At 36.5% G+C, this 27,088-nt stretch overlaps 2 protein-coding genes across 6 annotated transcripts; one reads left to right on the top strand and one right to left on the bottom strand.

Annotated features, from left to right (window-relative positions):
• Positions 1-27,088, top strand: LOC149561921 (E3 ubiquitin-protein ligase RGLG3-like). Of its 5 annotated transcripts, none has more exons than XM_089825438.1 (11): positions 1-389; positions 20,906-20,990; positions 21,121-21,261; positions 21,386-21,499; positions 24,951-25,048; positions 25,220-25,299; positions 25,393-25,498; positions 26,007-26,086; positions 26,191-26,368; positions 26,510-26,566; positions 26,674-27,088. In XM_089825438.1, exons 1-11 carry the CDS (start codon positions 228-230, stop codon positions 26,758-26,760), a joined length of 1,188 nt encoding a protein of 395 aa, XP_089681564.1. In that variant the 5' UTR covers positions 1-227; the 3' UTR covers positions 26,761-27,088. The 5 variants fall into 5 exon arrangements, with proteins under 5 accessions (XP_089681564.1, XP_089681562.1, XP_089681561.1 ...); XM_089825436.1 differs by having other exon boundaries at positions 2-389; positions 21,121-21,255; positions 25,959-26,086; XM_089825435.1 differs by having other exon boundaries at positions 3-389; positions 25,396-25,498; positions 25,959-26,086.
• LOC149561922 (uncharacterized) lies at positions 335-1,424 on the bottom strand. The gene is made up of 2 exons (XM_089825439.1): positions 1,099-1,424; positions 335-524 (listed from the first exon to the last, which is right to left on the bottom strand). Exons 1-2 carry the CDS (start codon positions 1,402-1,404, stop codon positions 465-467), a joined length of 366 nt encoding a protein of 121 aa, XP_089681565.1. The 5' UTR covers positions 1,405-1,424; the 3' UTR covers positions 335-464.

The raw sequence follows: 27,088 nt of genomic DNA, 5'->3' as shown, positions 1-27,088 counted from the left end.
TTGTAAAATATTAAAAAGTTAAATTTTTAAAAATATAAAAAATAATAATAACGTCCAGACGATTGATCAATCTATAGGACAAAGAAAAAACAAACGTTCTTCAAAATTCCAAGGGCGATTCTTGTAAATTCATGTAGAAACTGGTAACCATTTTAGAGATCGTGTCTATAAAAATCTCGTTGGTGAGAAGGTTTGCAAATAATTTTGTTGTTGTTATAATTATTATCATGGGGAACTGTGCCGGAATACCGCTCACTCACGAGCCTGAAGACAATCCAGGGCCAGCAGTAGGGTCTGAACCACAACCCGCATTTAAACAAGCGGCTCCAGAAAATTCAGCAATGCACAAATATGCCTTAATTGGGGATAACTTTCAAACTATTGATCAGGTATGTTTTTATGCTTTGCTATTACAAGAGCATTAACAAATGTTTACTGTCATATGGCCTCCCCCTTTAATTGAGCTATGCCTTTTTCTGATAATAATTTCTCTTTGAACTGCACTCGCCGGCAATGGATTTGGCCTGCAACACATCATGGCAACAGCTTAAATTTACTGAGAGATCTGGCATTGTTAATTTTACTCGAGAACAGTTGAATTCCCTAAACAAGTTAGATACTCAACAGGCCTGCACAACTTTCTTTCTTTTTAGCTTGATAGAAAAGGTTTTGCATAGTCAAACTCAGAAATTATGAAATTATGGTCTAGGAATCGGTTTTTGCGATTGGTGTTTTACAAAGTTATCGAACTGCTATGATAACCTGGCGAATTTAAGGATGTAGAGACTCTTAATCCTTTGAGCTTGCTAGTGATATATATATGGTTTATGCAACCAAATGGAATGTAATAACATTCAATTTCCTTGATAACATCAATTATACATGTGGGATAAAATTTCTTTTTTCATTCCTACATTGTTGAAATGCATAATACCAAATTGTTCAATAACACACTCATGCATTACTCTAACTTAAGAGATGCAATCTTCATGGACTGATCTATAACAGCAAGAATTCAGTGGAGGAGTGCCAAATAGCACCAAATTAGAGAAACATATAATCCTTAAATTCTTCAAACATCGTTCAAAACTTCCTTACCACACCATACTGCCAGTATTGTTTTGATCCAAACTGAGAAGAAAACCATGATGTGTCCCTTGTATGATGCATGAGAAACCATGTAGCAGCTGCAAAATCTTCAAGAGTAACCACTATCTGAAAATATTCTTCACCGTCTTTGAAATGTTCAGTGGAAAATAAGCTACAACAATGAAAATTGTCTTCATCATACATATCATTTCCTATGCAAGTGTGCAAGAATGCAATAAACCATCCAGCATCAAGGAGTTTCATGATCATCAACATAAATGGATCATAGCACTTGTAAACCAGAAAATAGGCCATACAGAAACTTGAATTAAACATACAATGATTAAATATTCCCCTATAAGCAATTGTATATTACTGCAACCATTCAAAATCAGCCACCCTATGAAAAGATTTACACAAGGATTATGAAGTGCTATTATGTATAGTGGACATCTCCTCAGAGTATGCTTGTTGAACAAATTAATTTCCTTTAAAAGATAATATTCTCATCGTATCTCATATTTTTTAATGCCAATGTCCTGTCCCATGTGTGTGATATCAATCTCTCAGGGAGTTGCCTTATAAAAGAACTTGTGTTGCTGAAATAAACCCATAGATATATCTGAGTACTCTTAAGAATCTTTCCAAAACTTGTTGGAGATCAAGATATCAACAACATAAATCTCTGACCAGAATCACCATGAATTGGAATGTTACTCTATAAGGAAACAACTCATACTTTATATGCTTCTAGCAAATCTGTGACTGAGAGTAGCATGATGCCAAATCAGAACTTGAGATAAGATTAGTGTGCGCATAATCCATTGCATGCTAAAATATGCTCTCCAAAGACGATTCTAAAAGCATTTATTTAAATGCTTTCCTTTGCTGATTTGGAAGCAATGGAATGATAGAAAGAAATATATGATGCTCACTGGTGAATATCACAACTTGTATATTCTTCAGCTTCAAACAAGTTTCTACTCACTTAATTTCTCTAGCAACACCATACTCTTGTACTAATGGTTGTGAAAAATCAAAAATTTGAAATGTAAAATAGTGTTGGGAAAATGGTGTCTCAACCTTGCAATAATTAAATGTATTGTTGATAAAAGGGTTATTGTTGATACGTGAGTTTGGCGGGTCACAGTGGAGCGTGGGCGGCAGAGGTTAATGTCTATTGGGACTACCGTACTAGAGGCTCAGAACCCAAACTTAGTTTGTGAGCACCAAGCTCCAAATTATGGTTCCACTTTCAATATGTTTCTTCATCAATGGGTAATGGATAACTTAAGTTGTATTAGAATACTGTAGTGTTTCTTTAAAGGCCATCTTAGTCTTTAGTTTATTAGGCAGTTTGTCTTTTTGTCTTTAGTTTAACATTGTTTCTTTTAGAAACATCGTTGTTGTGAATCTATATAAGGAGCATTCATCTCCCTAGTTTAATATAACATCGGTTTTCCATAGCATGGTATTAGTGTGGGTCAATGGGATTTCAAAAAAAATGTTGAATTTTTTAAGAGAAATTTGAGCCTAATTTGATCTAGAATTTTTTTTGAATTTTTAAAATAAAAATCATTGAAGGTAGTTTATGAAAATTTTGTGGTTTATCTTTGAACATTTTTGCTAAAGATCATGAGCCTATTTGAGGGTTTTAATCATGCAATTTCCTAGTTTGAGAAAAAGTCTTGGATTTTTGAAGGTTGTTGTTTGAATGTTCTTTTCATGAGTTGCATGTTATTTGCATTTTATGTTACCACATAAAGTTTTGTGTTTTTTGACATGAAGGTTTCTCTGATGGGTTTCATATTTTTCCCTAAATTTTTTTTTGATGAGTTTTCTTAATTTTTTCCTTTATAAAAAATTCGGATGGGTTTCCTAATTTTTTCCCTTAAAAGATTTTTGATGGGTTTTCTCTTAATTTGTTTTTGATTTTGTAACTTACAAAGATGTGTGGGATTCCTTTGTGGGCTTTTACTATTTTTCCAAAAACAAAAATGATTTGTAATCTTGTGTTTGGCAATATTTTCCTAAAAAATAATGACATTTTTGTAGTCTATTTTTGGGGCGTTGTGCTCTTTGCAATTTTTTTGAGGGTTTGCCAATTTTTCCAAAAAGTTGTGGCAATTGCTCTTAGTATGTCTTTGATTATAGAGAGGGACAAATGTGTTATCGAACATTAGGTTGGACATTTTTTGATGATTTTTGGTCAAAAGGTTTGCAGCTTTTGAGAGGGTTAAGGGCAGAGTTTATGGTAGGCTCTTGTCTCTTGTTACAGAGCATTCTAAAGAAGAGGGCAATCTTCTCTATTTTTATTTGGACGCATTTTGGCTACACTTGGTCATTAACATTCTACAAATCCAAAGAGGGTCTCAAGAACAACATAATGTTCTAAATAATTTATGAACACAAGACATATAAAGTCATTTTTAAGGTAGTTAGATGATGACCATTAACAAAGGGTATTGGAATATTGTAGTGTTTCTTTAAAGGTCATTTGAGTTAGTCTCTAGTTTATTAGATAATTTCATTTTGTCTTTAGTTCATGATTGTTTCTTTTAGAAAACATCGCCTTTGTAAATTCTATATAAGGAGCTTTCATTTCCTCTCTTTAATATAATATTGATTTACCATAACAAGTTGCTATCTCAGAGATATATTTTAATACAATGTACTCTGCTTTCAATTCTTCTCACAAGTCTGAATATAATCATGCATAATCTTCTTTCACAAGACGATAATAAGTAACTTGTTGCCTTCCTTCAAAATCTGCTTGTATACATCACATATCGTTGATGTGAGTTTCATGACCACTTCAATCTGTAGAATAAAATACCCAATATTATAGCCTCTCTTGAACAAGGAAATTTCAAATGCTAAACAACATGGCAATGCATGGTCAAATGAAGCAATCCCGATGTTTACAATTCATACTAGTTTCTTTATGTTGGATATTACTCGGTTTATGTAATGCGATCTTTTTGGTAACCACAAAGAGACATATGCTATTCTTCCTAGACTTTATCAATTATTTTCCCTCAAATTGACTACAACTTGAACTCAACTTGAACTTCAAATAAAGATAGAAAAGGAAAGGGCATAAAGAAATATAAGCTATTCCTAAGGACAATGATATCAATGGATGATGCTTGGATGAGTGAATTCCTATAACCAAGCTTTGCTTTGCCAAATGAAACAACTACACAAAGATGATGCAATCTCCAAAGGTAATGAAGGATTTTCATATTGCCAATATTTTCATCAAAATACCAAATAGTAACATAATCCAGATGAAAATTCACTATCAAACTTAGTTTTTGATCAAGTTCAAGTAACCTTGCATTGTGACTTTCAATCAATTAGTAACAAAAGGTATGAACACAAAATTCAATGCACATCTTAGCATTCTCCATTTTAATTGATAAATTTAAGTAGAAACTGTTCAAAATGTCGAAGCAACACAAGAATCCACCATATCTTCAATAAAAAAATGTATTAACTTTGACATAATCTTGGTGACAATTTCTTGTCATTGACTCTTGCTACTCTATTCTACCATCTACTAATTGACTGACTCATTCCTTAGAAATGAGAAGGCCAAGCCTTTGACAGATCTCTTAGTTACAAGGAAAGGCCTAGATTGATTTGAAATCAACAACCAAGATAATTTACTAAAACCCTAATAAGGGTTAGTTGTAACCACCACAATTAGGGCTAGTTATAACCATTGTTTACAATCATTTAAAGTCATCCAATGAGAATATTACATTGCTTTGGAATACATATCCTTTTAAGGATGAACCAATGAGAAAGTTGCTTGTAGTAACTCATTAAATGTCTTACACATGTCCACTTGTGAATGAATTTGATCAGATGATCTTGGACATGTTGACTTGGAGTCACTTGATTGGTTGAAGATGAGTAGGCACGACCTCGATGTGTACATCTTTATCCTTGATTGAATGTATCATCTTCTTGTGAATGATTTTGTTGGATCATATTCCCAAATTACTCCATCTTTGTGAATGTTCTTCATCATCTTTGTTTTTTAAATCTTCTTGAAATTGCTCTTATCTTGATGTCTTGATCCTCTGTGACCTTCTTGTGCTAGTTGGGTTCCTTAATGTCGATCTTGGATTTTTAAAGGAAATCCAAGATTGTCATAACCTTCATCAATTGTAGAGCTATCCTTCCTTGTACTTGATCTTGAATTCTATGTTGAAATTTCTTAGGTTGTCTTATCCGCTATCTTCAAATGTCCTTGATTGTTCCATCCTTGATCCTTGCATCAATCCTATAAAGAACAAGAAAGCACTTTGGATCAAAGCAAAAAATAAGAATTGAAATGCAAGTTTAAGATATTTTTCATGATAAACAAAGGGATCTTGAATTTTGAATCAATCACAGATTGTTATTCTGATTTTGCTCCAGTCTGGAAAATTTTCCATGAAACCCTTTTGGAACACTTGATGAATTGGGGAAATGTCTAACTTGTTGAAGTAATTCTCCTCTTCTGATTTAAATCTGCATTTTTCTTATCAAATTCGTTTTAATTCTGCCATGAACTTGCTAGGGTCTGCTCAAATCTGATCTAATATTCTAGATTGCACTTTAGGTCTGACCTTTCTTGGTAAAGTTCACCTTCAATCTGGACAACTTTTATATGAAGAAAAATTTCAGAACTTACCTTGACAACTTTTACACTAAGAAATTTCACAACTTCTCCCTTACCTCTGGCTATCACAACCTTTCAATTCTATACTTTTCCACAAATTGATCAAAGTTCCACCCAGTCTTGACAAGAATTCTCAATTGCTTAGGGGACTTAGATACACATACTACTGACAAGCTAGACCATAACTAACACCACCTACAACAAATTAAGATAAACACCAAGTCACTAAGTGAAAAAAGAGGGGGCTCCCATTTGCAATGGAGCATGTGTGTTTGAAAAAAAAACACATGTTCTTCATATACATGCATGTATTCTTTATGCACGGACTGCATATATTCCTCAATATGAATCTGAAACACTTTTCATATCTTTTCTCCTCTTCTATTTCTGCATAATTGTCCTTATATATCTGCACGGATTTGTTCTTAAAACTACTTATGCATAAATGATATAGATATATTCTTTTATCTCACACCACACACACACTTCTCAATGCACTTCATAAACCTACACACACACACCCCTTTCTCAAAACGTTTGGCAGCCTTTGAAAGTCATCCCTCTTTATAAGATATGTATCTTTAAGTGAGGTGACCCATTGTAAGTAACTTTAATGTAAATTGTCCGTTGATCCTACAAGTCTCAATGGCATTGAGTAAAGTAACCGGTGACGCTAAAACTTAGCACACCAAAGTGTTGTCAATGATTGGTAACTAGTAAACAAGAAGAAGATATACCATCTCACAACTACTAGTAGACATCTACATTGGTCGGATCGAGTGTGGAGATGGTAATAAGGCAAGGCAGTGAGTCACAATTAGCATGATGAGTCACCATTGACGTGACACGAAAGAGAAGACACGTCTGCACCGTGATGTGATTGAAGTTCAGATGAAACAATGGAAAGAAGGAAAGACACAGAGGCTATACCTAGGCCTAGCACAGGACTAGCAGGGTTACCAACCTAGACCCTATGAAGTACGTGTCATGGGTTTTCATGAATAACTCAGACATACAATTCAAATTTTGAATGCATCGAATTTGAACAAGATTTTTTTAGGGTTTCAACACCTAGAGGAATGAAGACATATTATAGCTTGAAAACATTAATATTCAGAGTTGGAGACAAGAGATATGCGAGTGAAGTAGAAAGAGATTGGATTGAGAGAAGTGTTGTGTGAATACAGAACAAAAGGGAACAACAAGCCAAGGCAAACTGGTGCACTTTAAACAGGGCAAAGCAAAGAAGTGAAGTGATGATATGACAAATATCACAGTAAACCCTGACACAACGATAGGAGATCTAGACGTCCTCATGATATACACTAGCATCTACATGACAAAGTGTGCCATATAGTTTAGATGAACCTTTGATTGCTTTCTTACCATAGTAATTTATGTAAGCTCTTAATTGGGCTTGCTTTAGTAGTAAGCATATTGTAAATCCTCTAACAAGGTACCTCCCAGAAGGAGTGTTCAAATCCTTTAATAAGGTATCTTTGACAAGCTCATGTAATCCTAATAGATTGCAAGCATTCATAATTGGATGTGTTCCCAGAAGGCACAGTCGTAGCCTCTAACCGGGCAACCCTTTATCTGCAGTAAAAGGCTAGTGGCTATATTATCCCCATTGTGGTTTTGATCCTCTCGTCGAGGGTTTCCACAGACAAATCTGTGTCACTTGATGTCTGCTTTTGTGTGTGAGATTGTATGCTTTTACCTTACTGCATTTATCATTGTTATATTAGTTAAGTAGATACTACTTAGTTTTATAAGAACAATAGTTCAATAGTTTGGTTGGAGAATTCATATCGATTTACCCCCTCTTAGTATCGAATGGGACCAACAATCGGTATCAAAGCTTAGAGCCTAGTAGTGACAAGCCTGACAGTTTGAGGGAAGATCAAATGACAACCATCAAATACAAAAAGCAACTTGATGAAGCTCTTGACACTATTGAGGATTCGAAAGAAAAGTTAAGAGTATATTTGTCAAAAAGAAAGAAACTCAATGAAGTCATGAAATTATTGAGAAAATGGAAGAACATAGTGGAATAGATGAATCTAAAGAAACTATCACTAATCTCATGACTGACAATGAATAGCTAAGAAAACTAATCTTACGTCTGAAGAAAGAGCTAGAAGAAACTTCTGCAAAGCTAAGCCAAGCGCAAAATGAAAAAGGCAATGTTGCACTAGCAATAGAGAAAGCTGAGGATGCATGAAGAGAAGCACTAGAAGTGGAAAAGAACGCTTGAGGAGGATGCAAGACAAAAAGATGAACGAATCCATAGACTAACTGAGGAACTGAAGAGCACAAATGAGAGAAATGAAAAGTTGAAGAAGTTCAATGATGGCTCTGAGAAGATAGACGAGCAACTCAAAGCTCAAAGAGAGACCAGGAGCACAATCGGTCTTGGCTATGAAGCGATAACAAAACTAAAGTTGGTGAGTCTTCTAGAAGCAAGGACTAGAATCACAAAAGACAAGGGAAAACATCGTCTAAAGGTAAGAAACCTAACAAACCAACCTGTCATTGTTGTGGTAAAATAGGTCACACTTCTAATGTATGCTGGCATAGGAAGATTTCACTTGTTCAAAACACTTTCAATGGGTATTGTCACAACTGCCACCGCTATGGTCACATGGCACAAGAGCGTCGATTTCATCGAAATGAGAGAAGATTTGATGGATACTGTTACTCTTGTAACACGTATGACCACAAGGTTGAGGTTTGTAGATCCAAGGAAAGATCAAACTAGTCATCTCAATAAGATTGACAAGAGCATGGAAAGATGGATAGGCATGTACTATCGATGACATTCTTGACCAGAAATGAGGTTTGCTGAAATGGTGATCGTATACATAATCTATTACTCGAGGAGGGAGAATAGTGTACCTAGTGGAGCAACATACGATGCATATCAAATCATTCATAACCATGCCACACTTGACCTAAGTGGATGGCTTCATGAGCAACTAATGATCAATCTACGTAAGGTCAGGGGCAACTATAAGATACGGCCTTTAAAATACAAAGCTATACTAGTATTTATATTTTTCTATTTCAAGAGGGAATTTCCAAGACATCAACTAGTCAAAGGAAATGCCTATAAGAGAGAAAGTTTGCAAAATGTACATGCGATTGGAAGATAAAAGAGAGGACCTATATAGGTCATACTTCAACAAATTTCAAAGTGACATGCATCAAAGGGAAAGAATGCCCATTACCTTAGTTGAGGAATACAAAAATGAACTATGTTTTCTAGCATGCACGAACTACTATATGATATACGTTGTTGAACCAAGAACGTGTTGGTCATACCACAGGTTAGTAGGTTAGTATACTGAGAGGGGTGGGTTCATCAATATACTCACTAGTTTCAACTTTTTACTCTAAATCACACTTCACACTCATCTATGTGTTTGTCTTGGCTATAACATAACCTGTCAAGATTAAGCAAAAACAAGGAACATGAAAATAGCAACACATAACACAATATTTATCTCGTGGAAACTTGGCCAGGGTAAAAACCACAATGTGAGTCAATCCTCACAAAGCTTGCACTCTTTTGAAGTGCACTCGATCAAGAGCTTATCCTTGTTAGAAGATTACAAAGACACTGTTAGGTGCCACTTGGTTAAGGGATTTTGATAAGACCTATTAAAGTCTTTCCCTGTTAGGAGCAACCTGGTTAAAGGACGTTAGGACACAAGTTAATGTGTCACCCTATTAGGGGATTCGTAAAAAGAACCTATCAGGGTCCACCCTCGATGGGATTTACTACTGCAAAGGTTAATAAACAACAGGGAATGATCTAACGGATAACTACTATACTTAGGTTGAAATAGATCCTTCTTTAGCTCCCTTGACTCGTCTTGAACTATGCTCCACCTTCTCTTGACTTTGCAACTTTAGTTCTCGATTACTTGTGTGCTTGGCTCTCCTTGCTCTTGCACATGAAATCTTTGTGTTGCTCAAGCTCACTTGCTTCTCCTCAACACAACAAATCTTCGAAGGTCACTTCGCTCTTGTCACTTTCTTTCACACCTTGAGGTTCCACTTAGCTCGACTCTTTTGGCTCTTTGGTTAATCAATTGGCAATCTAACCTTTCCTCTTTCAACTTTGTCTCTTATACTTTCTTTTAACATTGCTTGGAAGTCCTAATCTGCAAATTCAAATTTTGAATTCTCACCCCTACTACTAGCTTGGCTTCTCGTTGCAGTAGTGTGTCGCTCTTGCCAGATGCAGTGTGTTCATACAGGAGTAATGGGTATCATGTGTCTTTGATGACTTGCTCTTGTTGGAAAGTTCAAATTTGAATTCTTTCAAGTGTTTCTCGATCTATTCCCCCTTCACCATTAAATGCTAGGCCTACACTTCTCTTCTCTGATCACCCTTGTGAACTAGAGTTGCACATCTATGTGCTTTGCCGGTCTTTCCTCTCTACCGGTATTGGTTCCTTCATGTGCCTTAACATCAATGACAATACTTTTGATAACAAAGTCTACTTGCCTATCTACTGGTGAGTTATGCCAACAATCTCCCCTTTGGCATTGATGGCAACACTTAGTCATTTTAGCACTCACTGTTTTGGTGCCTTACCTTAGCTTGTATTTCTTCTTTCATCATCCCCCTTGAGATAGTCCATCCACATGCTTTGACCGTTGCCTTGCGTTTTCTTGCATTTTTTCTTTCACCATCTATTTTGTGTTCTTCCCACACCTGCTCTTTTGAGCTTCTTTTGTTTTTGTGCTCCCCCTTTGTTCTTCCTCTTCTTCTATTCCTCACAACTTCTCCCCCTTTGACAACAATTCCAAAGGTGACCATCTTTCTTCTCTTTTGTTCTCTCGATTGCTCCCCATATGGAATAGTCCCTTGTTCTCATCAATCCACCTTTAGACTTCTTCATTTCTTGATCATGGATTGATGCATGCCTATCCGTGCTTAATTCAGGCTGGATAGGGGTAAGATCCCTAACCTTTCTATTAGATATTCAAAATAATCCTTATGAAGAGGCTTTGTAAAGATATCAGCCAGTTGCTCCTTGGTTGGCGCATATCCCAACCTAACCTCTTTTGCCTGCACTTGCTCCCTTTGAAAATGGTACTTGATGGTTACGTGCTTTTTATGTAGTGCATCATCGGGGTTTTATATATATTGATTGCAGTAGTATTATCATAGTTGATAACTATCGTTGCTCCATTTTCTCTTGAATTCCTTCAAGTAGTTGTTTGATCTAAACAACTTGAGTGCAATTTGTTATTGCAGAAACATATTCCACTTCAATTGTTGACTACGATATGAAATTTTGTTTCTTGTTGGTCCATGCAACCGATCTTCCTCCAAGAAAGAATGCACCACCAGTTGTGCTCTTTCTATCATCTATGTTCCCCATCCAATCAATATCAGTGAAGACACTAAGCTCAAAGTTACCTTTTCGAGGATACCATAGGTCATACTCTGCAGGAACCCTTTAGATACCTGGAGATCCTCTTCACAACTACCATGTGTGATTCCTTTGGGTTTGCGGAAAATTTAGCCACCAGGCCAACTGCTTGTGCTATGTTCGGTCTGCTATGCATGAAATACTGTAGTTTACCAATCATAGATTGGTAAAGCATTTTATTCACTTCAGGGTTTTTCACCCTTCTTTGAGAGCTTGCAACTGATCACCATTGGGGTGCCTACTAGTTTTTCTTCCTCCATACTGAACGTCTTCAATATTTATCTCACATATTTTGTTTGCCCTACGAAGATTCCTCCTTTTAACTAGGACACTTGAAGTCCAATGAAGAGCTTGATTTCTTCGATCATGGACATTTCAAACTCCTTCATGGCTTCAGCAAACTCAACACTTAGCTTATCATCTCCTCCAAAGATGATATCATCCACAAAGATTCCCATAATCAACAAACTTATTACTGTTTCTTGCTTCATCTATAGATTGCAGTTGTCATTGGTTCTTATGAACCCAATCTTTATCAAGTATGATTACAATCTCTTATACCATGCTCTTGGTGCTTGTTTCAGTCCATACATGTCTTTTCTCAATCTACATACTTGATTTTTGCCTTTTTTGGTCTCAAACCCTTTAGGTTGCTCAATATACACTTCCTCTTCTAGAATTTTGTTTAGGAACCCAGACTTCATGTCCATCTAATACACTTTGAAGTTCTTGTGATTGCAAATGCTAGGAGCATTCTGACTCCTAATATCGCTGTTGGTGCAAAGGTCTCTGTAGTCCATGCCTTCCTCTTGTGCATAACGTTTGCAAAGAAGTCTGGCCTTGTTTCTGACTACCTCACCATCTTCGTTCATCTTGTTTCAAAACACCCATTTTGTACCAATGACATTCTTGTCATCTAGTCAGAATACCAATATCCATGCATCATTCTTCACTATTTGATCATATTCATCCTCCATGGCCTTTCTCTAGTCTTCATCTTTCAAAGCTTCCCCTACAACTTTAGGCTCCATGTGTGAGAGCAGACATACTGTCTCTCTCGCCTTTCTCCTCGTTATCACTCCTAGCTTCTAATGATTTGGTCTACCGAGTGGTGCCTCCTTACATATTTTGCTAGCACTGGTTCCCCTTCAACTGCTTCTTCTCTTTGTTCTTCATGTTGAGCTTCTATTGCTTGAACCGATACAACTTCTTGTACGGGTTCCACCTCTATCGATACTCTCTCCACTTTATCACTTAGTGGGATGTACTCAAACTGCTTGTAATCTTTTGGTCCTTTCTTGATGTCTTCCTCATTCTTCTCTAAGAATTCATCTACCCTTATATTGGAAGCAGTGTTACCAGCCTTGAACTCGGTCAGGCCCAGATTGGGCTCGGACTCGATCTCAGTAGTTGGACTCGACAAGGACCTAACAAATTAAAAAACCTATAAAATTCAAAGATCCATAAGGATTTTAAGTTTATTTCATGCATCATTTAGCCAATTAACATCAAATACACAATAATTGAGATAAATAGATTGCAACTTTTCATACATTACGTTAGTATAAATTCAGATTTTTTAAAGAAATTACTTAAAGTTAAACTAAATAACAAAATAGAAATCTGAAATATAGTGTAACTGTCAAATGTCTACAATATCCATGGAATATGCAATCCATGGAATCAAAAGTTCAAAACATATATCAAAAGAAAGGATCACAGTAGCCTATGTCTTCCTACAAGTACGCCTAAGATAGGTCATGGAAGACTCTAGAGCCATCCTCTCTCCCTGTGTCCGAGGTTGAACCTCAGTGACATGCTCATCATGATCATCCTCATCCTCATAATCCTCATCCTCATAATCATCCTCATAATCCTCACCATTGGAGTCAGATTCATCACTCTCAGCCTCAGGGTCCTATACTGGGTCTCCTTGTGCTCTAGCCTCTTCCACTACCATCGCCACTACTAGATCCCAAAACCCCAATACTCTTCCCTCAACTCTTCTTTCTCTATTCGTTTTGTTTGCAAGTGATAGAGTGACCTTTTTAGGTCTTACTCATACTTAACAAACCCAGAAAAACAATTTTAATTTTTTTTGTCATTTCTAGAGGCTGCCCATTGGCCGAGTCAGGCTAATGGGACTCGGCCAGTTAGCTGAGTCAGCTGACTCAGCCAGTCAGCCAAGACTAGGCTAGGACTCGGTTGAGTCCGAGGCAAGAGGCCATTAGCCTTGTTTTGCCTGACTTGCCTTGGGACTCGTTGAGTATGGAAAGGACTCGCCAAGTCCTGTAACACTGATTGGAAGATTCCACAATCTTGTTTGTCTAGAGATTCAGACACTAGTATGCTCTACTCTTGGTAGAGTATCCCAAAAAGATACCCTCATCACTCTTGGGCTCAATCTTTCCTTGGTATTCATCTTGATGTAGCATTTTCTTTCGAATACCTTGAAGTTATAGACTGATGGTGTGTGACCAAACCACAGTTCATATGGAGTCTTCTTTGCCCCTTTCTTCACTTGTACCCTGTTAAAGGTGTACAACAGTGCTTACAACCTCTCTCCAGTATATTTGTGCAACATTGTTTTGGATCATCAATGTTCTAGCACAGTCTATGAGGGTTCTCTTTATTCTCTCTACTACATCATTTTGTTGAGATGTCCTGGGAGTTGACATTTTACTTTTGATCCCATTCTCCTCACAGTATCTTTCAAATTCTTGTGAGGTGAATTCACCTCCTCAGTCTGATCTCAAGCACTCCAATACTCTACTGGTCTCCCTTTCCACTTTCACTTTGTAGACTTTGAACATGTGTAAGGCTTCTAACTTTTCTTTCAAGTAAACCGTCCACCTCATTATAGAAAAGTCATCAATAAACAACATAAAGTATCTGTCACTAGATACACTCTTCGTTCTCATGGGACCACACAATTTAGTATGAACTAGATCTAGTACATGTTCAGAAGTAAGTGACTTGCTAGAGGAACTTGAACTTGCCAACTTTTCTAGTTCACAATCTTTATACATAACATTGTTAGGTTTAGTAATAGGGGGTAAACCCCTTACACAGTTCCTCCTTCGTACTTTGACAATACTTTCAAAATTCACTTAACATAGCCTTCTTTGCCACAACTAACTATTATCATTTTTTGTACCATACAAGCATTACCATAAATATTGAGGTAGAAAAGATTGCTTCTGCTTTGTTCTCTAGTAGCTAAGTGTTTGCATGTTTTGTCAAATGTTCTGCAAGACCCTTTAGTAAACTCAAACTTATAACCTTTTTCCATCAACTAGGTCACGCTCGACAGGTTATATCTTAATCCTTCCACTAGAGATACATCTTCACAAGTAGTGGACTCATTTAGGGCTATAATACCCTTACCTATCACTGTGCATGGTGGTTGTTCCTGAACTTCACCATCCCTCCATCATAGGCCTCGACCTCGTGGAACTTGCTTCTATCACTAGACATGTGGTGTGAGCAAGTGCTATCTATTATCCAGTTCTTGTGGATAGTGGTTCTAGTTATCAGGGCTCTCTCCACCCTTTCTTTTGTGATAGCAACAAAGGACACTTCATCCTTGCCCTCATCATCATCACTAGTTGACTCTTCATCAGTCACAACTTCTTCAACAATGAAACATTGCTTCTCATTTTCTTTGGAGTTTGACCACATCTTGCTGATTTCTCTCCAGTTGTTGCTCCTTGTCAGCATAATGTCCTATTTGCAATTAAAACACTTGAAAGGAAGCTTACCTTTGTACTTCCCTTTGCCTCTGACCATTCTTTTTGCAAACAAAGCCTCCATCTCTTCTTGTTCGGCTTCTTTGGCATGTAGGATCTCTATCTTTTGTATCTAGATGTGCTTGCCTCTCCTCTTTCTCTTTGTGTTGCAGCCGGTGCAATAGAGAGGCTTTGAATGCCGTTTCAACCTTGGGTAGTTGACTGTTGTTGAAGTTTCTAAGCTCAAATGCAGTGAGCTTGCCTATCAAGGCATCAAGTGATACCTCCATCTTATCTATTGTTCTTAACTCCTAAATGGTTGACACCTTTATGACATATTTGGGTAGCAGGGTTCTCAATACCTTACTCACACACTCTTCTTCTTGTAATACTCCTCTGCATGCTCTGATGGCTAGCATGACATCCTTCATCCACTCACCATAGGCTTCAATCTCTTCAACTTCTTGCATCCTCGTGTCATCAAACTTTCCTCTTAGGATTTCAACTTTAGCCCTCATGACATGCTTCTCACCACCATATACGACTTTCAACTTCTCCCACATCTCGTATACTGTCTCCAGCTCCTCCACATCTTTGTACTCGGAGTAGGACTGGGTGCTCGCTAGAGCATCCATTGTGGTTGTGCGTATCTTCTTCTCCTTCAACTGGTTTGGGCTGAATTGCCCAGCTGGTTCAACATATTTGACCTTTATATGGGTCTAGTAAGCATCTCTAAGAGTCTTTAGATACAAACGCATCTTCCTACACCATGAACTGTAGTTTTCCTTGGAAAACTTTGGTGCATCTTTTTTAAACATCTTGATCTTTTCCTCGAGCTGTTAAGCTCTTGTCTCCTGAGGACCTAGGCTCTAATACCAATTGCTGGTCCTACTATAGGTCAGTAGGCTAAGAGGGGGAGGATCGAATCAGTATACTCACTAGTTTCAACTTTTTACTCTAAATCACACTTCACACTTATTTATGGGTTTGTGCTGGCTATAACTTGACTAGTCAGGACTAAACAAAAACAAGGAATATGAAAATAGCAACAGTAACACAATATTTATCTCATGGAAACCTGACTAGGGTTAAAAACTACATTGTGTGAGTCGATCCTCACAAAGCTTGCACTCTTCTCAAGTGCGCTTGTTCAAGAGCTTATCCCTGTTAGAAGATTACAAAGACACTGTTACATGCCACCCGGTTACAAAGATTACAAAGAACTTTAGAACACAAGTTAATGTATCACCCTATTAGGGGATTCGTACAAAGAACCTATTAGGTTCTACCCTCGACGGGATTTACTGTTGCAAAGGTTAGTAAACAATACGTAATGATCTAACAAATAACTACTACACTTAGCTTGAAATAAATCGTTCTTTTTCTCTCTTGACCCATCTGGAACTATGCTCTGCCTTCTCTTGGCTCTGGAACTTTAGACCTCGATCACTTGTGCCTTTGGCTCTCCTTGATCTTGCACACAATATCTTTGTGTTGTTTAGGCTTACTCGCTTTTCCTCAGCATGACAACACTTCGAAGGTGACTTCACTCTTGTCACTCTCTTTCATACCTTGAGATTTTACTTAGCTTGGCTCTTCTAGCTCTTTGGCTAATCACTCAACAATCTAACCTTTCCTCTTTGAACTCTGTCTCCTTTTATACTTTCTTCCAACTTCACTTGGAATCCCTAATCTGCGAATTCACACTTTGAATTCTCATCCCTACTACTAGCTTGACTTCCCATTGTAATAGTGCTTTGCTCTTGTTAAATGTATTGTGTTTGTATAGGAGTCATGGGATTCATGTGTCTTTGATGACTTGCTCTTGTTGGAAAGAATCCAAATTTGAATTCTTTCAACTGTTCCATGATCTATTCCCCCATCACCATTAAATGTAACGTTGAGTGCACTCCTACTCTCTTCATCACTAGGTATTCACAGGTATCTTTTGCTCCATGCTCACCTTGCTAACTTGGCCAAATCAACTCACTGGTCTGTCTTCTGCTTGGCATCCTTTTGCTCACACAAACTTCACATAGCATACTTAGTCTAAGTGGATCACCTCTGTCATCGTCTCCGTTGGGCCCATACTTCTTCTCTTCTATGATTACCCTTGTGAACTAGAGTTGCACATCTATGTTCTTTGCCAGTCGTTCCTCTTTGCTGGTCTTGGTTCCTTCGTGTTCCTTGAGATCAATGACAACACTTTTGATAATTGACTCTACTAGTCTGTCTGCCAGTTAGTTGTACCAACAGAATGCACTGGTTAACAATATTCCTGTACAAGGTGACAGAAGGAGAAGCAAGACCTTCCATTGACTTGCTATTGTCAATGTTAGTAGACCTAAAGTTGCCAAAGCTCGGCATGAGCATAATGAGAAGGCGTGCGCTCATCAGACTAAAGAAAGACAAAGAACTAACACACAAAAATGCAAGAAAGTCCGGTAAGAAGAAAAACACAAAGAAAGATCAAATTAGTATGAATGAAGAGATTAACATGGAAGAAGAGTTCGAACTCACCAGTGAAGCATCAACAAGTCTGCAATGACAAGGGAACAATGAAATAAACATTGATTTAGGAAGAGAGTCCTCACAAGAACCAAAAATGATCATGAAGGATACTAGTAAGCGGGCAGCCAAACTGCTCAATTAACAAAAGTAGAGACATACAAAAGGAAGAAGAACGGACAAGAAGAAGCAAAGAAGAAACCTTCTCCACTCCTCAAAAAGACAAGCCATCTATTGGAGAATCATCAACAAGAACATCCAAACTAGTGAAGAAATGTAAGAACCCACCTCCTCCACTTTCAATTGAAGATATTGTACCCAATGGAAATTGCAATACAATAAGGTGTATGTATTCACTAATGAGTGAGGAAGACAAGAATAAGGTGACAAATGTTGTACTAATTAGTTTGAGAATATACAACAAACCCCAATAAAGATTAAAGATAAATTGCCAAATGAAATGGTACAAATCATCCAAAGGAGATGGCAAGCTAGAATTAGTAAGCTCAAAGAGATATTGGATGATGCACTGGCAAAGGACAGGCCAGAATTTTCACCACCTGTGATGACATTTGTGGAGGCACACAAAGATGATTTCATCTCACAAGAGAACATTGCGCTGGTGATAACAGGAAGAGAAAATGATGCCTTTGAAAAAGCAATAAATTGTTGGAAAACAATTACAGCACACTTGGGGGAATACTATATACAAAAAAGAAGAGAAATCAAAAGCTCAATCATCCTAACAAATTGATCCTAAAGGGAAAATAATTTTGCAACAAGAAACGTCAGAGATAATCAAACTAATTGGATCCAACAAAATATCTGAAGAAAAGGGATAAATAGAAGAACTACAAGAGATACCTATTAACTATAACCCACTCACATCACCAAGGAGTGAGGCACACACTACTACTTATAGCATGGAAGTCCCGGAAAAGGTGAAATCCCTAGAGCTAATAAATCCATGAAGGGATTTAACAACAGAGACAGTGGAGACTGTAATTGATGAAAAGTCACTCGAAAGGGACTATACTTCAGTTGGGAAGAAGCAACATTTAAGTCCTGGAGAGGCACCGACACCTCCTACAAACTCACTTGTCACGGATACATAGCAACCACAAGTAACCAATCCTGAAGCTCAAAATATTGAAGAAAAGCATCGAGATAGACAAGACAACTTGTAAAAGAGATTGTACACTTTTACCTTACTGCATTTATCATTGTTATATCAGTTAAGCAGAAACTGTTTAGTTTTGTAAGAACAATAGTTCACCAGACTGGTTGGAGAATTCGTATTGATTCAATCCCCCCTCTCAGTACCGGTTGGGACCAACACTGTCACCTTTAATTAATTATTCCTCAAATTGCACCTCCGTAATGATAATTACGTTTGCTTGATCGCTGTCATTTATAGAATATACAACTCACTTCTTTTATTTGCTGCTGCATTAGGCAATCATATCGCACATGATGAAAGTGATCAAACTGATCCCTCTTTTATGCTTGTTCATGCTTTTTTTAAAGCTTATGCCATGGAGAGGACTAGTACAAAGAAACTCATATCTTGAATCTCATACAACAAGGAGTATGCCTAAGCAAACCTGACCATATTATATGTAGAAAGAAGAATCGAACAGGCATAGACTGGCTCCTAACAGCAAAAGTAAAAACCCTGGGATGAATATATATTCACCTGAACAATAACATTTAGCAGCTTCCAAAATACTATTGATTAAGGCATGCATGATTCTCACAAATTTCCCTTTAAATGACCATCAACATACTCGTTATATTCGTTACAATATTGAACCGATTTCATGGAAGCCTTCACACCCATGCTTCAAATTTAATTTTTAATCTCATTGATTATTGTTGCTTTATGCTCAATTGTTGGTTGAAAATACATCTACTTATTGTATTTTCACACCTTTGTGATCTGCTTATTACCTTCCCTGCTCAGAGATATGATCACCTTATTATATTGTTTCCATCAATGTTTAGTAGTATAACCATGTTTCTTATTTATAAATCAATGCTTAGTCGATTATCATTTTGTTTGCTTAACATCAATTCAGTCACATTCATTGGTGAGGGAGAACTAAGAATAGGGGCCAAGCCTGGTCTCAAGCTTGTGCAGCACATCCTTGAGTAGTGTAGTGCTCAGAGATATCAGATTTCCACAATCCATTATAATTATCATACAAGTTTTCTGGATTCAATTGTGTGTTTATTTGATGCAAAAAATAAACACACAATCGAATCCAGAAAACTTGTATGATAGTGCAGTGCTGTCAACCTTCTTAACCTCGTGGTAGGCCATCTGCAAGTCTTCTGAGACCATGCTTTCATTTCCACACCTATCCACTATGAGCATCAGCCATATTATCTTTGTTCTCTCTTGTAAAGAAAGGGTGTTTGCCTCCACATCTATTTTTGCTGATGCCGTTGCTTTCTTTCTTCAGACTTGCACACATAAAGTTCACTTTGGCTTGTTGCATATGAACTTTAATTGCTATCTGTTTACTTCTTTCCTAATAAGGAATTGTTTCTCTTTCATTAATTCTACTCCTTCCGGTGCTTTTTCATTACTTGTGTCAATGTATGAACTCCTTATAATTCTTCCAAGGATGGATGCAATATCATTTATTACTTTTATATTCATCATTTGTCCATGTTGCTTCCCTTATGACATGCTCCCCTCATCTATATGCTTGTTCATTACTATGATTATAATGTGTCACACCTTGAATATGGATATGTAAGATCATACGTTTGATATATAGTAATGTTTATGTCATCATCTTAGTCAATATATAGTAATTGATATTAGTCAACTTCTCATGTTTGACATCAACGAAAAGATCTAGCAATCTTGACACCAATGACATTATTTCTAACAACAATAAATGCAGCGGTCTTTTTTATGTCCTTGAGAGCCTAATTAGATTTTCATATGCAACTTTTACCAACTTCAAGTGACAATTTAATTTTCTGAGTCTAGAGTCTTATCTGTTGGGAAAAACGTTGATGAATATTTCATGAGTTTCACCCTCTGTAAACTGTAACTGATGCCACCGTCATTTCTTAATACCTCTACGCTCTCAATTTTTGAAAAAGTAAACCTTTGTATTTGAAACTTGATTAAAAGGGTTATTTTCTTATTTCCATAGGGACAACAAATGGAACACTATAACTTTCGATTTTTTATTTCTAGGAAAACTCAAAATGGCATTGATGCAAGCTTCTAGACACGAATCTTCTTTCACAAACTAACATTTAGGCTAGCTTTAGCTTTATAAAATTTCATTTTCTGTAACTATATTTTGTTTCTTTTATTTATTAGTTGTTAGTTGTATATTTTATTTGTATTAAATTTTAATATAGCTTTTTATTCAATCGCTTGATTTTTGCAATATAAGGTAATAGAGAGATATCTTTTAATTTGATTACAGGTGACTAATGCCTTGAGAGAGTCCGGGCTTGAGGCCTCGAACTTGATTGTTGGTATTGACTTCACTAAGAGCAATGAGTGGTCTGGTAAAACTAGTAGTTGTGGTGTTTCCACACATTCATGAGAAAGGAAGATTAGATGTCTACAGATGCAAACTTTCTTTTGTCACATCATTGAGCCTTAAAATGTTAATTTCATAATTCCCTTTGCCAATAGGAAAACACTCTTTCAATGGACGGAACTTGCATGCAATTGGCGACATTCCAAATCCCTATGAACAGGCTATTTCTATCATTGGGCGTACTTTGTCACCCTTTGATGAGGACAATCTAATCCCTTGTTTTGGTTTTGGTGATGGTTGGCAACTATTTAGCTCTTGTGCATTTTGCTTATGATATTCTCACTTTCTTTGCATGATCATATTCAGTTTTTGTTACACAAAGGTAACTGACTTACTAATGTTCATTTCTGCATGGCATAGTATCAACACATGATTATACCGTGTTTAGCTTTTATGAGGATCATCGACCCTGCTGTGGGCTTGAAGAAGCACTATCACGTTACCAGCAGATTGTTCCACATTTGTCACTGTCAGGTTTGTAGAATGTCACAAAGTACAATTAAGAATGCAGATTGAATGAAATAAGGATAAATCTTTTGCAAAATAAACAAATTTTGGGACACGACATACCTTTTTTCATAGATATTGTATTACTTCATATGGTAAGATTTGTCTCACAAGTTGCCTTAGGATGCCTGCATGGTGAAAGACATGAAGGACAGCCTTGGCATTAAGATGACCAAGTATAGCATGGCACACATCTTCTTTAGAGAATAACTCTTTAATGGGACTGCATCAATTCCTCTCTCAATGTAAACACGTCTGCTTGATTCCATTCCTCACCAAATATCTATGGGAGCAGGAAGTTTAATCTTAATGCCTTGTTGTTACCAGGGTATCCTATAAACAATGCCTCTCTCTATCTACATTAAGTTTCCCATAATTGAGACATTGGAGAAGAAAAAATGATTCTTCTCGGAGATAGAATAAATGAAATTTTTATTTTCAGTGATTTTGTTTGAATTTATCATTGAAAAAGTAGTCATGGATGCAAAATTTTGACAGAAACGGGTCAAACTGGGAGAAACAATCCCTATCACCAGTTCAAGAACATTGTTTCCAATTTCATCAAGTGGTAATTATGGTGAATCTGTTATACTAACAAATTTTGTGATTTTGTTGCCTATTGGCAAGAACTTTCAATCCAGTGGTTCAGTACACAGGAAGATAAATTACTTCATCTTCCAACAATGCTTCATTCACTTTACTGTAGGCAAACTTCTATAGATCAACCAAGTGGTGTTTTAAAGATTAGACAGTAATAGCTTTACATCTCTTTGTGTAGACTGCCGTGGTGGCTTTGGTTGTGTCTAAAGGCTGTGTTTTTTTAATTTGAGAATCAAATGCTAAAAACAGATTCATGGATCTCAGTTTATGAAAATGCTTCATTTTAAACTATCTCATCGGTTTCATCAAAGTAGCTTCCATTCCCTCATTGAATGGGTCCTAACATTGCCACGACACACCCCAATTTGTCTTGAACCAGAGACCCCCATTAGGGATGAAAATCTTGATGACAATATGTGCTGGGAACCCCCCTAGTTCATGCAATGTTTATTTGGGATTCAACTGCATAATTTTTGAGTCAAAATAATTGACCCAAATTTTTGTGAGTAGAGGTTTGGAAGAGCCCATCTTGCATGAGCACAAAGCGTCCATGTAACACTAGTTCTTATTCCCCTGGATTTTATTTCTAATTTCCTAGTATGCACCTCCAAATGCATTGCTCCTAATGTATGCTTATTCATTTTAAAACCTCTGTTATTCTTTTCTCTTGATTTCCCTTCGTCTTATGTCTTTGGTAATTATTGGCCTTAATTTTGCATTCCTTTGTTTTGTCTGGTTGATAATTGTTATGTGTAGTTTTAAAGTTAGGCAAATCATTTTCTTAGGTTTGTGTTTGCTTGGTTTGAGCTTTCTTGGTTAATGTTTCTACTCTAGATTAGGCCACTCTGTTCAAACTTCAAACATCCAAATTTGGTTTAATCTATTTTCTTTGCTCTGTCAAGTCCAGTTATTAAGGCCTTCAATCTAGTATTTTCTATTTTTATCCTCCAAGAATTCCTTGGATCCAAAGGCCTTTTTGTATTGCTGGTTTATCGTTTTTATCAACCAAGTTTTATCATTCAGTTCCTTCATGTGCCTTTTCTAGATTTGAAATGAGTGTTCACTTTTAAGTAGATTCCATGTTTTACCAGACTCATCCCTCCAAAGCATTCTTATCATATTTTAGTTTGTTCCATCTCTTGAGATCTGGACTTTCTAAGGGGTCAAATTCAATTAGATCTATTTCATATTTCAGTTTTGACCATGTTAAGTGATAGTAGCAGCACTTAAATCAAGAGTTTCCCTGATTCTTATATATAGCTATTCTTGGAACTCTTGAGATCTTGACAAGTATCACTTCTAGAGGACAACTAAGCCTTAACTCTAAATCTGTATTTTATATAAGTAACATCTGGATGTGAAAGTTTCATGTGCTGATTTACATCTTTATTGGATTCAGATTTCAAAGCTTTTAATGTTTTCAACCTATGATATTTCTTCTCAACTACCATGATATTTCTTCTCAACTACCAAGCTACCTAAGGTCTTAAATTCGGATTTATCCACCCCTTGCATCCAGATTCCTTCAGCACTTCCCTCGTTCTCTTACTCCTTTGATTGTTTTGCAACATCAAGCTTATTTTTAGATTCTTGAAGTGTCATTCAGACACTTTATAATATATGCTTGTCACTTTAATCTCAAAGGTCAACTCTCAACTTCTTTTTCTTTTCCTTTCAGTGCATCAAGGGTCTCTTCTACAAACTTGAAGATATGATTCCTGTCTTGAAGATATGATTGTATATCTCCTTGTATTATCAATTTGTAAAGCTCAAGGCAGATTATAATAAATTAACAATATAACTAGTGTGTGTGTGTGCGGTGCACAATGGATGAAAGATCTTACTTGGTAAGACAGCTGTCTAACCTCAGTTATTGCAGTTTTGTTTGTAGGGTGTAAACTAGGGTAAATTCTAGAAGGTAACATTACATTTTGGGAACAAGTTGTGTTTAAAACATTAATGGGAAAAAAGAAACAAATGGTTGTTTTCTTTTCTACAGAAGCAAAAGTGTAATCTAAGTATTGTTGCATGGTCCATGGACTAATGTGAAGTGGTTTGGCTAAGGTTAATTGCTGATATGCAAGAAGGTGGGAAAGGAAGCAACTTTTTTTGCTTGTAATAATCAAAGGATATTTTAGATGGGTAAACTAATGTACTCCATGTATTCTAATGGAACACCTAAATTTTCTTTATTACCGACATTCTCTATGTTTCCAACTTGCAAAATATTAAGTTGGAGGGAACAGCTCACATTGTGACAACTCTTGGAACTGATAAATTCAGTTAGAGATAAGTTTTCCATAGTCTCATATATGGTGAGCTGGGAAAGGTAATTTAATAAATTTGACATGCCACAGGGAAATTAATTAAGATAGTGATGAGTTTGTTACGAGTTAATAGAGACAATTGATAATGGCAAGATTCCTTTGATGAAGAATGCTTTTAGTTTTAAATGTAATACCGATCCAGGAATGATTTGAAGAAGTATTATTCTCTTATTTTTATTCTCTATTATCATGCTTAATCTTACTTCATGTTTTCAAGGTAATATACACGATACAATTTCTCTTAGTTTAATGACATGCATTGAATTTTTGTTGGTAATTCATTAACTGTGGAGAGTGATCAAGGCATGTAGTGACAAATAAATGATATAGTTTTGTGTATTTACTTTTTTATTTATAATCTGAGCCAATGAATAGTGAATACATGTGTGTGTGAATTTCCAGTTTCCTTGTTCATCGACATAGTCAATGAAAACATGATTTCTATATAGTTTTTGATCTAACATGTATTTTTTTGTACAACTTTTTTTCAGGTCCAACTTCTTTTGCTCCAATTATTGAGGTTGCAATGGATATTGTAGAGAAGAATGGTGGTCAGTATCATGTTCTTGTTATTGTTGCCGATGGACAGGTAATAAGTTTTCCATTTATTTTCTTTTGGCCTGCCCAAGTCACTCTATAGCATATAATTCTTCAAAATTTATTTGAGCTTGTAATTTCTTGCTTTGGTGATGTGCTATGATATATTTATTTTAATAACTCTCATATCTGAACTCTTTCTATGATTCTCTAACTTCCATAGGTAAGCAAGAGTAGTGATCTAAAGCCTGGGCAGTTAAGCCCACAGGAACAGAAGACAATAGATGCTATAGTTTCTGCAAGGTATGATACTCTATATGCATCATACAGGGTAGTTCTTATATGATATGTCGATGATATGTTGATGATTTAATCTTTACACCTTTCAATGCGCAGTAGATATGCACTATCAATAGTTTTGGTCGGAGTTGGTGATGGGCCGTGGGAAACAATGCAGGAATTTGATGATAAAATCCCTCGACGTTCATTTGACAATTTCCAGGTTACAATTTTTTTCAGATAACCTTAATTCATTCTTCATCTTGTATATATCCTTCAAAATTCATGTGGATCCACATATATTCTTGAAGTCATTAAGTGGTTGGTAGCAGCAGTTTTAGAAATATGCAGTACAGTATTAATGTAAAACTAAATCCTAATATAAGGATGCATCAGATTGTAGATAGCTTGTAAGTTATAGACATTGCATAGATAATGACCACAAGCTAGAAAGGGCTCACAATGCATGACACTGAAAATAGTAGCATTCTCAGTAACAGATAGAAATAGAATTTCAAGTGAGGGCTTTTGCAAAGTAGCCACTTATGATCCTAATTATTATCTTCTGCATGGTAGACTTAGTCATGAGTTTGATTTTCATGTATTGTCAATATTGTCAATATTATTGGAATATAATGCCGGTCTTTATGCTAGCATCTTATTAGATTGGATTCATCTTGCAGTTTGTGAACTTCACAAAACTTATGTCAAGTAACCTATTGCAATCTCAGAAGGAAGCTGAGTTTGCCCTTGCTGCACTTATGGAAACCCCATTTCAATATAAAGCAACAATAGAACTCAACATTCTGGGGTATTTGACTACTTCAAACTGTGTCAATCAGACCAATTCTTCTGAATGATGACATTAGCTTGTTTCCTAATAGCAGAACTACATTTACTGTCGTATCTCTATAGGGGAAAAGTTGGAAAGATTCCAAGTATAGTGCCACTTCGTCCTCCATTATCGGTGATTTCACAAGATGCTTCTTTCTCAAGTTCCCGCCAGCCATCAATATCCCAGCCTGGAGCTTTGGACAGCACCAGTCTGGTAAGGATTTCTCAGCCAGAAACAAACTTGGACGGTGAGAGACAGGTAGAGATTTCTCCTCCTTGGACAATTTATTCTTTATGCATGAGTTGTAATTTTTCTCCCTCTGAATCTTTTGTTTATATTTCTGTCTCAGTATGGAATTGCTGGAAATGTTCATAAAACTGTGTACCTTATCTCTTTCAGGTTTGCCCCATTTGCTTGACCAATTCTAAAAATATGGCATTTGGTTGTGGACATATGGTGAGTATTTTCCAGATTCAGATTTTTCTTTACTTTTAATTTTTAAGGAAGCACTTGCTAGATTATTGAAATAAGCTTTTCTCAATGATCTTGACGCCATGTAACAGACCTGTAGGGAATGCAGCCAAAATTTGTCGAACTGTCCTATCTGTCGTGCCCGCATCACAACACGCTTGAGGTTGTATGGTACCTGAAGATCCATATCTTGTGCTAGCAATTCTTTGATGATGGTTCAGCAGTAGCTTAGAGGTGGATATAGTAGAAAACCTTTGCTTGTCTCTTTAATAGCCAGCCGTTAGACTTGCATTACAGCTGTTCGAAAGTTCTGTTGATGAATATTATGTGCACGAGTCTTTTTTAACACTTCTGACAATATCAGTTAATTGTGTATGCAAGACTTTGGTTCTTGTATCTTGAACGTATATGGATGTGGCATTAGCATTCATTATGGTCTTTACAATTGTGAGCAACTTTAACGCCATGGAGCATTTTCCATAAAATAAGAAAATATCAAATTAAATA

This window comes from Cupressus sempervirens, chromosome 4, assembly GCF_028749045.1.
Source record: "Cupressus sempervirens isolate cs-2001-9-10 chromosome 4, ASM2874904v1, whole genome shotgun sequence".
NCBI lineage: Eukaryota > Viridiplantae > Streptophyta > Pinopsida > Cupressales > Cupressaceae > Cupressus > Cupressus sempervirens.
Note: the sequence above shows the minus strand (reverse complement) of the source record. Positions and strands in the feature narration are given on the sequence as shown.